Source organism: Thermobia domestica, chromosome 1 (assembly GCF_964235325.1).
Source record: "Thermobia domestica chromosome 1, izTheDome1.hap1.1, whole genome shotgun sequence".
Classification (NCBI taxonomy): Eukaryota; Metazoa; Arthropoda; class Insecta; order Zygentoma; family Lepismatidae; genus Thermobia; species Thermobia domestica.
This window is the reverse complement of record NC_137454.1, coordinates 24,537,651-24,553,029: the sequence shown is the minus strand read 5'-3', so window position 1 is coordinate 24,553,029 and position 15,379 is coordinate 24,537,651. Positions and strand designations below refer to the sequence as shown.

The 15,379-nt window shown below is 33.5% G+C and overlaps 2 protein-coding genes across 2 annotated transcripts in view; one reads left to right on the top strand and one right to left on the bottom strand.

The window, feature by feature from the left end:
• Positions 1-242: 242 nt before the first annotated feature.
• The window catches only part of LOC145683816 (rifampicin phosphotransferase-like), a 204,744-nt gene continuing 189,607 nt past the window's right edge, over positions 243-15,379 (top strand). The window contains exon 1 of the mRNA XM_081755413.1: positions 243-554. The gene's annotated coding sequence lies outside the window, so the exon portion shown is untranslated. The remainder of the gene's footprint in view (positions 555-15,379) is intronic.
• Positions 7,096-7,614, bottom strand: LOC145666654 (kynurenine--oxoglutarate transaminase 3-like). The gene has a single exon (XM_081734501.1). The coding sequence runs from the start codon at positions 7,612-7,614 to the stop codon at positions 7,096-7,098; it is 519 nt and encodes a 172-aa protein (XP_081590627.1).

Below are 15,379 nucleotides of genomic sequence, written 5' to 3'. Positions count from 1 at the left end.
TTGGCAACCCTAAGCAGTATATCTGCAAAATCACGATTTGTTTGCCTGCCAGTACTGTCTTGGGTGTCTTCTATCAACGGTGCGTTTGCTGCGTTATCCTAGCTCGTATGAGAGGCTTACTGACAAACCAAATAGACAGTGACGTCACAGAGGATCCAATTGCAAATGACTGATCTAGTAGCATTGCAACAAACACTTCGCGTTATCATATTTCTATCTGGTGCTGCCATCTGTAGATAGTATAACCAACTCAATAAGAGTGTTTCTTTAGTGTGAACTGAAAGTACAACATATTTCTTATACGATAAGATATCGCTAAATAGAGGGAGATCGACTAAATTTGTAAGTTTGCCAAGAAGATAAGAAATTATTTCATTCCTTCTTTTGAATCATATATCGTTTATTCACTTTTCCACGTATCAATCACTTCAGAAACTGAGAATCAGTTATCAGGCATTTTAAACGCTTAACAACATGAATTCGTAACCTATGATAAGCAACTTTAATTTCAGTGTATATTTGTCCATTGGTGCTAATAGGAAAATTCTCAGGAGGTAAGTGTTTTGTTTGAACATTTTACTATACAAATTACGATCTAGATTTTAGTTCTGTATGTTAGGAAAAGTAACCAAATATACGGAGGTTTTCACTAAAACTTTGTTTAAAAGCGTTTCATAGCAGATATTTAGGAGGTATAATGTATAGTATATAGTGTAGTGGTACTTAACCTGGTTCCTATCACGACCCCCATTTTATCACATCCTCTTGCCAGCGACTCTCTTGTAATTTCTAGTTTGTAATAAGCTTGTGTGTAATTTTTAATATACTTATTGCGGAGATGTCACGATATCTATCTACTTCTATAATAGTAGAATCCATATCTTGTATATAGCGAATAGGGCCTACAGTAATTTCCCTAAAAGCGAATGAATTAAAACCAAATTTGGTCAGTTTATTCATATTACAAATATCGAATCCGACCAGTCATACTGTTTCAAAATGAACTCCGTTTGAAAATTTTAAAATTTCGCAACTCCCTTAATCTTGGGTCACATAATTAAAAAACAAATAAAATGATTTCTAATTTTGGTTAAAAGAACTTGGACAGTTGTTTAAAAAGTCATTGAATACTTTAAATGACATGATAATGTGCGTCACGAAGATTGAACCGGACATTGCCGCGCTAGTGAAATCATACCATGCTCGGGGATGGTTACCTATGAATTTTAATTGTATTTCAATATGCAGTATTTGTTGCATTTATATTTTTTGTGGTATTTCAATATGCAGTTCTCATTAGTTTCATATCGCACCTCTTTCATTTAAATTGCTTTTTAAACAACTCTGCACCTGTTGAATATGTTTAGTAGACGTATTTTTTGTTGTTCTTAACAATATGTATAAAAATATACCTAATCAGGACAAAATTCAAAATAATATTTAAAAATATTTTCTGGTATTAGATTATAATTATATTTATCTTTTCCGCTTATCTTCGCGACCTCCAAATTGAGAAATCCTGCTATATAGGCCTAGTAATAATTTATTGGGAACATTTGTTCATCAAAAAAAGTATCCTCAAATTATGAGCCATAGCAATAACTGTATAATTAAGAAAATGGAAAGCGGTACTCCTTTCTTCAATATATGGATAGCGGCAGGGACATTCCAAAGTCTCATAAAGTGGGGGTTGTAGTGGGTTAATGTGCCGAATCGACAAGAATGGCATAGTTTCTACTGAATAAACAGGTGCAATATCTGCTAGTTTATCTTATAATAGGAATATCCTGATATTATAAGAAGATATGGCAAACAAGCGAGAAAAAAGCAATTGAAGAATTATAGTACAAACACTAACAATTAATCGGATTAAATTGTAACAATAATAATAGCAAAAATATAAAACAACGGCAAGAACAATAGCAATAAAATGAAATTAGCGGCAATCCGACAACACTGTATCCTCAGGAAATGTTCTTCATGTAGCGCGAAAAACGACACGGGGAAAATTGCATGGATGGGGGTTGACGACCGGGACACACCCTCGCGTTCTATTAGGTGGTAAAATTGGTAAATCAAAGTCAAGCTTCACGACTCGTTGCGATCACTATACTACATTTATTAGTTTTCTTCCCTTAAATTGAAGTGACAGAAATTTAATTTTTATTGCTGTGACATCCCTCATGAGCCGCTTCTGATTTATTCTTCCAAATCTCTTGAATAGTTAAATCGATGAACTTGTTGGAACACTTTTCGCTGACCGGTCGTTTCAGTATTTAGTTCATTCGAGATATTTACATTTGCTTTCATTAAATTCTTGAAGATCTCAAACGAGTGCTCTCTGTAATTTTGGAATATAATCCCAACTGCATCACGCGATCTTGGACAGAGAAAACAATGTTAATCTGAACATGCTGAAAAATGTTATCAAAGTAGCTTCCATTGGGAAGAATATTTTGCTATAATTTGTAATGACGAAAGAAACTCAAATCTTGAATTTCTGCAAACTAAAGTATGCACGCTGGCATGTTGTATTATTCCCACTAACTGACAAAAATCGGAAAGTTGAAATAATAGGAGCATAGTTTTCCGGCAAGAAATCGAAGTGATATACTTTGAGTCTATCTAGTTTGTCAAGGCAAGGGTAGCTATATCTAACGCCAAGGGTGCCGATCCTGGGGGGCCGAGGGGGACGGGGCCCCCAAAAACTCATGTGGCCCCCCCTTTTGTGATATACAATATTTGGCATAATTTGAGTGCAATTTGTCTTAAAATCTTCATATTTATACCTTCTGCATCTGAATGCTCTCCCCCCAAATTTACAGAGAAATCGGCACCCTTGTCTAGCGCCATCTTTCCTTGAAATTGTCTTCCTCTGCCGATGGCTATTTTTTGAAATGGAACAATAATGACACAGTGATCCTCACCTCTCGATTGTAAATAAAATATCCCGTAAAATATTCTTTAAAATACTCCGATTGCTGTAAAACGCTAGCGTATCTCCCTGCGTACTATTGCGAACAATATTTTTCTTCTATTCCCCGACCTGCATTCCATTCCCTTCAGTCTTCGACATTGAAAAAAATGAAGTGAAGTTTTACATCCCACGATTATGCCGACTATGGTAAAGGAGACGGTGATGATGAGAATAAATGAAATGGTGGAGTGAAGAAAGTGGGAGGAAACGGGAAAACTCCACGCACACGGTGTTTGTCCACCACAAAACTCACTTTGCGCGCGCCAAGAACCTCATGCACCTTGGGTGAACGCTTTACCACTGAGTCACCGCTACCCCATCTTCGACATTGAATGCAATGTAAATAACTCAAAGATTTTTTAATGGTTTTGCGCACAATTCTTTCGGTGACCTGGTGAAAGAAGGAAGAAGAAAACTTCCAACCATTCTCCTCTCAAAATTTGCACTTACGAAATCCCATTTAATCTAAAGGGTGTAAGGAGATCATCTGGTAGTTTCGGAGATCTGCCGAACACTAAAAAATGAGGAGCATGTTTCCACAATGTACACTCATGTCAAAGATGATTGTCGCATATCTATAACAGTCTTGTAACAATATAATTTGATAATGGTTTTGCAGGGCACTTCTAATACTGATACTATGTGTATAATCGGGAAATGTATATCTGTGGAAAATTTCATAGGAAAAGAATTATAAAAAGGAAAATTAGAATGAGTAAAACAAAATGTTGCTAAATGGAGAAGAAAGTTTTATTTTCGTTTTATTGTTCTTATTTACTGCTCTTATGACATGAAATTTGCTACATACATGTCTTTGCCGATTATACAGATACTAACATTATAAGAAATACCGGGTGAATTCGTTATCAAATCATATTCCTAGAACAACATATTTATAGACATGCGACAATATTATTGGATATGAGTGTATCTAGGTACTATATCAGCTTTGGGATTTTTTTTTTTTTTTAGGAAATAGAAAAACTAATATCATCATTAAATTTTGCTGTGGAATGGTAATATAATATTATTTAGGTAGAATATTTTATAATTTAGTTTACTGCTACATAGTTCGGTGCATACATGCACTTAGTAATTTTTAATAAAATATTTAAAATTTTAGAAATTACAGAAATAGTAACTTTTGGGTTTATATATGGATATAGTACATTTTGGTATTAAATAGAATGGGTATAGTATTTTTTTAAAATTAAAATTATAGAAGACTGTAATACAAGATTATATTTTTAAAATACTTAAGGCCCTATGCAGAATCGTTCTGACGCGTCATTAATGCCTTACTAAAGAGTTCGACTAACATATGTTTCCTGCAGTAGTCAGGCCTTTAGTATGACGCTAGTCATACGTCAAAACGACTCTGCATAAGTTACTAAATAGTACACTAAAACCATATACTCTGACATTATTCTTTATTACATGAGATAAATATACGAGTTCAGAATCTATTTGTGTCAATTCTGTGAATGTCCTGGTGGTGTTTCAGCACAATAGTCCCATGCGCCTTCATCGCTGTATTATTCATCTGTACTCGATAACTTTATGATATTTATTAAACTAGCTTCAAACAACAAACGTATTACAGAAACAACTCGAAAAGTGTAATCGACGGTGTTAAGGTAAAACGTCGTAAACCCCATTTCCAACTTTTTTCAGGAGAGCAAAAAATCAACCTCTAACTTCCACTTACATCCTTGTAAGACACAGGTATAAAAAGTTGTTTATTTGTCTTAACAATACACACAAGCTTATAATATTTTTCTCACCCATGACCTGACCTAAAAGATAAAAATCCACATTTTCTATTTTTTGAGGCTTACGACCTTTTACCTTAGCGCCTCGTAATGTTTGACGGCAATTTACGTACAAAACTAGTTAAAAACGAGCATTGCTAGCAATAAGAATGGCGTCAACAATAATGTTTACTGCAGTGTTGTAGCGACGTTCTCAATTGCAATGTTGTCAAATGAAAGCGTAAATCCTTTCAGAACAATTTACAAGTGAAAAAGTATCATGTTTCTCACTCAGGATACTTAGAAAGGAGCCTGAAAGAAAAATTGACTGTTTTAGTTGGATATAGTACATTTTACCATGAAAAGGAAGACATACTACGTTTTCGGACAATACTGGATACAGTACATTATGGAATGAAGAAAGGCTATGGTATGTTTTGAAGCAAATAATTGTTGGATACAATTAGTACATATTCGAACAAATGTGTTTCTAAAGTTCGTTTATCTAAACATGGTTTCAGAGCTATCTGGCACAAATTATCATCATATTTATGAAGAAGTACCACTAACCTTTCTGTACCTAATAAAATTTCAAATTCTGAAAGAAAACGGATATTGTATATAACGTACAAGGTCCACAGATTGTACACTTATATATCTAAGACTACGGATTTATTAAAAACCATTTTCACACTGCGTTATGAACACAGTATCATGATATCACCTTTTTATTATAGTACGTAACAAATTAAACTTTTACATTCCTTAAAAATTATGCATGTAGTTTTCACAAGATGGATCCTTTGTTTATGTATTATTTATTTTTCGTTGCTATTACAACTAAATTCACATCGTCGAATCACTATTATAACAAACTATCATCGCCTAACAACACAAAAGAAATTACTTTTTATTTCTCTTTTCATATTTTTCTTCTTCCTTTCTTGAACAGCTTATGCATAATTTAAAAGTACATTTTTCCCATAAATACACATGAAGATATAATAAAGATGTTAAAAATACAAGTATCGTTGTATGTGGCGCCTGAACAATAGGATCTTTTTTGTTTAAAAATAAAAAAAGAGAAATCCTGGACCGTTAACTATTACATACTAATTACTTAAGTTTTCTGAATGACTCTCGTATATGTAAAAATTATAATTCATATAATCATATATCATATTTACTTTTATATCAATATTATTTTCATATTTTATCTTAATTCTCGTAATTAATTTTATTTCAAATATTTATACATTTCAATGTCGATAACAGAAGGTACATTCAGATAACGGCATAAAAGTTGTTTAATTTTAGTCCTTTTGGGGCCATTGATACGTGTTATAAGTTGAAGGTTAACAAAATCTATATTACTTTATCGGGCAAAGCTAAGAAGATTGTGAAAAGGGTATCATTATAACATTTACATAATTGCTCTTTTAAACAAGAAAGTATCAAATATATGATATATTCCAACAAAATACAAATTAAAATTGAAATATCGACAATATCCAGAACAAAACACGATAATTAAGATCACAACAAAAACTAAAACAAGTAAAGAAATTATCATATTAAGAATAAACTCAAAGATTAAATGTCATTTATGTTAACTTTGGTCACAATCTCATAAGGAACTAATGTTTTAACTAATTGCATCCATTTACTTTTAGTATACTTTGAAGAACGTGCCAAAAATGCAGATCAAAAAGAAAAATGTTATGGTTTGAACGAAAGAAGTTCTTATCAAGATCATAAATGTACGAATTGTCCCACTTGTTGATTCATTGAATTATCTTCATAGAATTCAAGTGAAATGCAAATAACAAATGAAATCATAACGGTATTTACAGTGAATTATAACAAAAATCAATTGAATACGGTTTTCTCGGAAGCCGTAACTTTAGCTTAAGTTACATGACCAACTAATTCATTCAAATTGCATTGAAAGTCACAAACCGGAATACACTCTTGCACGACTTCTATAGTTCTTTGTTTCTTATTTTGAGAATTTGTACCATCTATGGAATTTCTACGAAATCCAATTCGAGGGAAATTAGATCTAATGATTACATGCTTCTTAAGTGTAGTACGATTACTATTACTGTTGCTACTAAGATTATATTCGGTTACATTACCGGTACACATGAATTTAACATTACTTTTTATATTGAAATCACACTTTAATATCACAAGAATATTTTGAACTTGGTTTAGATTAAGGTTAGTTTGATTCAAGTTCGTACTGTATTGCACCATTGGTGGATTTTCAAAATTTCGCAATGTTAATGCACTGCACCATCTGATTGTTCACTACTATCATTTTGGTCTTTTCGTTAAATAAACATTTTAACAGCTCCAACTCAATCAGCCAATCGATACAAGCATTGGTGAGAACACAGTTCTCTTTCTGAATTTCACGAATGCTGGAATCAATTTCCTCTCTGCTACATGAACCAAGGTCGTGTACATATCATTAAACGTTTCTATTACAATTACTTCATCTCCAGGATTAATATCATGTTGAATATACTGTGAATACAAGCAACCAATAGCATTCATTAGACAAAGATGGTCATAACTTTTCGCATATTGATGCATACTAAAATCTTCGTTACACGCAGCATCAGTAAGACAACCAAAAATATTCGAATGAAGAGAGAAGTCGGGATAATCTAATTCAACCAATACCGCAGTATGTTTTTGTGAAATCCACTCAGCAAATTTCATCCACACATTTAAATCAATGACGTCATATTTCTTCGTTGGTGCAAATTTAGGATCTGTATTCTCCATAATTTCCATGAAAGGTTCAGGTTCACTTTCCTCAATCCGTTGATTTGTCTGGTTAACCTGTTCTGATAAATGTTGTTTCATTTGTTCCATTTGTTGATTTATTTGATCATCAAGATCTTGCTTTAATTGCCCAATCTGCTCACCAAAATCTTGCCTCAGCTGTCCAAACTGTTTTTAATTAGGTCAGCTAAGTCAGAGTAGTTCATCTTCCTATTACCATTTGATTCAGTTGTATTTTCAATATCAGGAAGACTCATTTTGATATTCCTAAAACTTTTTCTGCCACTCCTTAATAAACTCTACTTCGTTTTTGATGTTTTTAGCAAAATCACTATGTTACCTTAAAATCAATCTGCAATCCTGTAGTTAATTAATCTAGGAGATTGTTTACTTAGCTTCACACAAATCTCCTAAAATCCTGAGGCAGTAAACATCAATTTATAGATAGGCATAACGTAAAAAAAAAAAGATCCTCAGTTATATATGTATCTAAAGCTATAGTTTATTAAAAACTATTTTCACACTGTGTTATGAACATAGTATCGTGATATTTACCTTTTAATTATGGTATGTAACAAATTAAACTTTTACATTCCTTAAAAATTATACATGTAGGTTTCACGAGATGGATCCTTTGTTTATATATTATTTTTCGTTGCTATGACAACTAAATTCACATCGTCGAATCACTGTCATAACAAAATATCATCGCCTAACAATATAAAATAAATTACTTTTTATTTCTCTTTTCTTATTCTTCTTCTTCCTTTCTTGAACAGCTTGTGTATAATTTAAAAATGCATTTTGCCCATAAATACAAATAAAGATATAATAAAGATGTTAAAAATACAAGTATCGTTGTAAGTACCTTTTGATAAAAAGCAGCTCAAATCATTCAAGCACCCGAATCACCCTCCTGAGGGATCATCTTTCGCAGAACTTCGTCTTGGGGTGAAAGGACAATATTTATCAAAAATTCTAAGGATCTACGTCTAATACTTACGAAGATCAGGTGGACGGAAAAAATAAGCCCCTCTTATTTTTCCTTACACTGTACAATTTCTAAAATTTCGTTTTATTTACAGCCTAAGTGTAAGGGGAATATTTATGCAAAATTTCAAAGTTCTACTTCTTATATTGTCGGGGAGCTTGTGAACGGCAATGATCGTTTAACCTCCACCCCCAACCTTCCTTCGAATATGCAATTCTCGGAAGCTCGTCTTAGTTACAGCTTAGGGTGCAAGAAATACATATATTTATTCAAAATTTCAACGCTTTGCATCCTTTCGGAGAACAGGTGAAGCTCAAAAAAAAAACAAAAAAAAACACTGAAGTCACGTCATTTATCTTTATACATCAAACGAGGTCATTGCTATTTGGCGGGTAGTTGAAGTGCTTAGTTGCCATACATAGAAGATGTAACATAAATAACATGGGAAAGATCTTTCAGTTCCGCATAAAACCACTCCAAAGTTCGAAATTACTATTTTTGGTGATATACTTAAGCAATGCTAACGAAAACGTACAATCATAGCAAATTTCAAGTTTTTATACCAATTCCAAGTACCTAAAACATGAGATTATAGGTCAAGAAAAGGCCCATATAAATAACATAAACTTTCTTCATCGCCCCTTTAGACCTCCTAAAAATTAAAAATATTCAGATTTCGCAATTTTCCTGTCGGTTAGTCCCGAAAACTACAATCATATCAGATTTAATCATTGTAGCCCTACAGGAAGTGCCCTATAATTTTGGGGTGTAAAAGGTGTCCCATATAAATAACATGGGGAAGATTGTTCAGATCCCCATAAAACCACTCTAAAGTTGGAGGTTTTTTTTTTTTTATTATTTGTATTCATTTACTTAGGTAACGCTAACGAACACATATAAGCATAGCGAATTTCAAGTTTTTATTCGATTCCAAGTACCAAAAACTTGACATTACAGGCCCATTTAAATAATATATTTTTCTTCGTCCGTCTTCATCTCCCCTTTAGACCCCGTAAAAGTTTAAAATATTCACATTTGGGATTTTTCCTGTGGGTTGGTCCCGGACCGGACAACTATAATCATGCCAAATTACAACTTTCCACGTGAACCGGAAGTACCTGTTATTTTATGTCAGTTCATGTAGTTTTACATACAGTTAGGATTAGAATATACTATGAATTGCAATTACTTCATAAATGATGCAGAGAATAAATCATAATCATCATCATGAGAAATGGACGTTTTTTTTTTTTTTTTTTTTGCCATGTTTAGATAATGAATTAATCTTGATGTTTTGTAGAGATGTCGGTTGGTTGAATGAGGGAGATGTGAATATGCAGACAATTGAATCTAATGAGTCATGCCAACATTCAATATTAACATAAGAACTGATTACGTAAGAACAGAATAAAGGTTATTCAATGCACCTGAAGGGAAATATACACTTATCAGTATCCAATGGTCAGATAAGATACACGTTTTGATTGTTTCTTCTTTCTTTTTCAGTGCAAAAAAAAAAAGTAATGCTTCCTGTAGATCTTGTTTCAGGCTTGCCAACCTTACAATAGTTGGCAATATACGATGATATACGATATTTTTAAACCTACTATATTTCCCTTGCGATAATTGGTGAAATTACGATAATTTTAGAACGCGCACTTTTTTTTCGCAGTTTGTGAGTGTGAATAAATTCATGTATGCATTAAAGAATTATAAAACACCCACCCACGCACTGAGGTTTTTAAGAGGTCATCCACAAATTACGTAACGCGGCAAACGGGAGAGGAGATTCGGCTTTGCGTTATGAAGCGTGACAATTGCGCGGAGGGGTTTAGATCTCCGTTACGTAACGCATTTATTTTCGGTAATTTTTACTCTTATTCTCAGATTTATATGCAATCTTTTAAACAAATAATTTTATTTAGTTCTTTTTCTTTTTAATAAATAACCTAGCAGAATACCCGTTCTTCGTACGAGGAGAATACATTTCATTTTGGACATAAAGAACACCAAAACTGTCACCAATAAACTTACAGACGCCGAAAACTATGAATTCGATACTAATATCGGTCATTTTCCATCATTTTTATACATCTCCCCCTCCCCCAAGTTGCGGAGCTAAATCTTAATTTAAACGGCATTGAAAGTGTTACTGTTCATCTCAGCGACCCCGAATACTATGGACTCGACACTAATATCGGTCATTTTCGAACATTTTTATATGTCACCCTACCCTTACCCCAAGTTGCTGGGCGAATTTGGATTTAAACGGCATAGAAAGTGTCACTGTTTATCTCAGCTACCCCTAAGACTAAGGATTTGACACTAACATCGGTCATTTTCGATCATTTTTATATATCTCCTTCTCCCCTAAGTTGCACCTTCAACGTGAAATGATAAAGAACATCCCAGGTCAGAACTTAATCAATGTCGAAAGTTTGATCGAGATCGGTCGGGTGCTTAAGCGTATTAAGTTACAATCATAGTTACTTTCATTTTATATGTATATATAGATAAATAAATATTTCTATTATTTTGGAAAATTGCGAACTATGGCCTATATAAATTGAATGATACAGAAGGGATTGGAAGACGCACTAGACACCAGCATGGATGATGACGACCCTGCGTGTATTATAATACAACAAAACTCAGTTTTCTGGTTATCGCATTGGGAATTAGGTAACACGCTTTTCTGGAGTTAGTTGTTAGTGATCGTAACCACCGCCTTAATATGCCCTCATGTTCCGACTCGTATCGCTATTTCTGAGAATATTATCTATAATATTTGATTTGAATTATTACTCACTCTATTCTTCTAAGGGAATTTACATTGAAAAAGAAGAAATCCTTTTTAATGAAATAGTATTTTCCGCGACGAAACGATCCACGATTTGCAGATCTTTCTTTTAAATTAAAACCTTAATTCGTCAGATATTCATCTTGTACTAAATTTCTTGATATTTGAATTTGAATATTTCTGGATAAATCGAAATGAAATGAAATCTTTGAGTTTTACGTCCCACGGTTATGCCGGTTAGGCTAAAGGAGACGGTGATGATGAGTAATGAATGAAAATGGTGGAATGAAGAAAGTGGGAGGAAACGGGAGAACCCGAGAAAACCCACGCACACGGTGTTTGTCCACCACAAAATTCACTTGCCGGAGCCTGGGATCGAACCCGGAAACCCAAGCACCAGAAATGAACGATCTACCACTTAGCCACCGCGGCCCCTGGAAAAATCGAGTTTATTCTTATTCTTGCACTGATTTAGAACAAGAAGAAGTTGAAAAGGGTTAAACTGAAGTGCAAAATCCAAAGAAGATGCTCGTAAGCTTGTTAACAAACAAGATATGTTTGCTCTTTCACATGTGCAGCCACTTCGAATCTGGGGTTGACGAGGAAGAGAACTTTGCATCGTCAACACTGGAGAACTTCAAATGCACGAAGCATCCTGGATTCCTGAAAATGAGGTCGATGTCATTTCTTTAGATCCTGTTTCACCTGCATCTTCCAGCAGTAATTACTCCTTGTCATCATCGGTGACCTAAAAGGATGGGTGCGATCTCCCTGGGAAAACAACAGTATGCAGTTTAGAAAAATTAGCACTGGTTAATTAAGCAATCTTATGGGGTTAAAATATTATTACGGTCCTACCATTTTCTAATACGTACTTTGATTTATTGGCAAAACACATTACAAATATATTCAAAGTAAAAGCATTTTGTAATAAGAAATTGCGCCATTAAAAATAGTTTTTTTATTGTAATAACCCCCAAAATAAGCAAAATTGGTGAAAAACCAAAAATCAAAAAAATGTTATGTAACAAGGGAAGGAGGGGTTCGGCGTTGTGTTAAGAAGTGTGAGGGAGGGAGGGGGTAAAAATTGATCAAAAATAGCGTTACGTAATATGTGGACGGTCTCTCTAACGTTCATTCTTGCTAAAATAAATCAAACAATTGGAGAATTGGCAATTGGCAACCCTGGACCCATTATTTAAATACAGTTACGTGTACGAGGGGATGCAAATATTGTTGTTGTTCAGAATAGTGTTAATAAGGATTTGAAACTGGTGAGTATTGATTTGAAACGCTGATTTGGAGCTCGAAACTGAAGATTAGTAGATAAGTTTCTTATATATATTGAATTATTAGCAGTATTATATGTTTCTTCAATTATCACGTGTACAACGTTAACTTTTTGTAAGATTCGATAATTTTAAAGACGAAAATCGATAATCTTGTTATCTGCGGTTGGCAACTCTGTCTTGTTTCCACTTTGTTTATTACAGTCCTTAAGGGGGCAGACTACTAAATATTTTTCAAAAGCTAACAAATTTTCTTTTCCCTGTTTTTCGTAAGTGAAAAGAGATAATGAAAGGTAACTTACCACAATAATAGATAATAGATAATGTTATTCTACACCTGAAAATATGAATCGGAAGAATAATCAGTGTTGACATCCATAGAAATTACAGTGTTGACATCCATAGAAATTACAGTGTGGCCAAAATTTGAATTACCCAAAAATCTTGGTTAAGTCAGAGACTAGAAAAATAAACTCAATGGTAATTGATGACTTATCATGATATCTGTGTTCCTGGTTAACTACTTTTTAAATATTATTTGTATTTATTTTGTAATAACTTATTATTTTATAAAAATTTATGTAAGTTATTACAAAATAAATGCAATTATTATTTAAAAAGTAGTTAACAAGGAACACAGATATTATGATAAGCCATCAATTACCATTGAGTTTATTTTTCTAGTCTCTGACTTAACCAAGATTTTTGGGTAATTCAAATTTTGGCCACACTGTAATTTCTATGGATGTCAACGCTGATTATTCTTCCGATTCATATTTTCAGGTATAGAATAACAATATTTATTATTGTGGTAAGTTACCTTTCATTATCTCTTTTCACTTACGAAAAACAGGCAAGAGAAATATTGTTAGCATTTGAAAAATATTTAGTAGTCTGCCCCATTAACACTTCCTAATGACACATATTGTTACAACTTGTCCGTTTGCCAAATGCGGAGGAGTCGAAAATAAAGAAATGTTATCTGACGTTTTGTAGGTATTCTTTGACTGTAGCAAACAAACACAAACTCTGAGCGGCTGTTTGCTTGGGGTAAACGATTTCTCGCGCTAATTTATACACAGCAAGACACGCGTAAAATGTCCAATGTGCGAGAGCGTGTAGTAAAAGATAAAATAAAAAAGGAAAGAAGAATGAGGTTAATGGATGGCCTTAGGGTTATTTTTTTATGTCAGTCAAAACGAAGATAGGCGTACTAGCTGAAAACCATAGTGCATACTAGAAGCTTGAGCTTTTAAAATTGCGTAAAGTTTTATCAGTCATTTAATGCACATGTAAAAATGAGTGTTTAATGTAATGAATGCTTTAAGATCAAATGATAGAAACAATGTCAACAGAATATGTGGTGGTCGAAATTTTGTTTTCGGAACTGTCAATACTTCCACAAAATGGTTCTGAAAAAGATTACCTCCCAGATGCGCACATGTCGAAATCCTTCCCAGATGCGTAAAAGTGCCATGGGTGATAACATGACATATTGATATTGATAAGAGTTTTCCCACTTGCGTACATGTTTAATAACTGACACTGTTTCTGTGTATTTTTAATAAAGTTTGAGCAGAGGAGGATATGGAATTGCATGCTCACGGAAATACGGAAAGATATATACATGCTTTCCATACTGTTGTAAGTTTTTCGATTCAACACTTCACGTTGAATTCAAATTCAACCAATATATCCCCGAAATGTGTGTGATATGAATTTACAAATCACATCAAAACGATATAGAAGTCGACTTTTATAAAGAGTCTTCGTCGAACTAATATTCGGATCTTCTATGATCTTGGTCCATGTGTAGTAGGCCGTTTACCTTTGTTACCACCACCTATAAGTAATGCTTATCAGTATATATATATATACGATTTACAGTTTATGACAACTTGTTAATATATGAAAATGCAACCAAATACAGTAGGAAGTCGAAAATCCGAACTAATTGGGATCAGAGGTAGTTCGGATTTTCGAAAATGATCAAGAAAATGCCATTGAGGCTTAAATATACTGTCTGTATGCTCTTTTATCGATATAGTGGTTATACAGTGCATACAGTAATTACTATTACCGTACGTAAGGCTACTTACATTTAATGTTTCTGAAGAACCTGCTTGTACACTAAATTACACTGCTCTTGCAACTCACACTTAAATTGTATTGACCTAAGGGAAAATAAAAATAAGAATATGTATGACAAACAATTACATATAAATGAGCTTTTGTAAAAACACTGACTTCACACAACGCTGAAGGACAATCGTATTGTTTGTTTATCGCTAGCGCTAAGACAAACTGTAAAAAGCTTCTAGGGACCGCGTTCGGATTTTTGACGTTTGGATTATCCACGTCCTACTGTATCATCTAACATCTTTTGAAACATCAAAACTACCGAAAACTTTTTTTGTTGTTTGTTTGTTTGTCAAGCTGCATATATACTTTCTTCTTTTACCTTGCAAGTTGAAATACTTTCTGTCGTAAGCCTGATCACTTCTCCTGGCTTCTAACTTGAGAAAACGGACTAATTCGATGACATGAGGATTTTGCTTGTTTAGCAGAGTATTTAATCTATTATCCCAATCCTCTGCATAATTATTTGTTCTATGGCGTTTTTCATAACAGTTCCACATGCTTATTGGGACTGTAGAGTTTTCTAGCCACTGGTCAATGAAATAGCCATAGAACTGCTCAAGCTTAGGGGATATCTTCTTGAATACACAGTAATCTACTGTCGACCATTTCTAACGGAAGAAAAGTAATGACGCA

What these genes read in the sequence shown, in the direction of transcription:
- LOC145666654 (XM_081734501.1), bottom strand. Translation starts at nt 7,614, where the DNA reads ATGGAACAAATGAAACAACATTTATCAGAACAGGTTAACCAGACAAAT.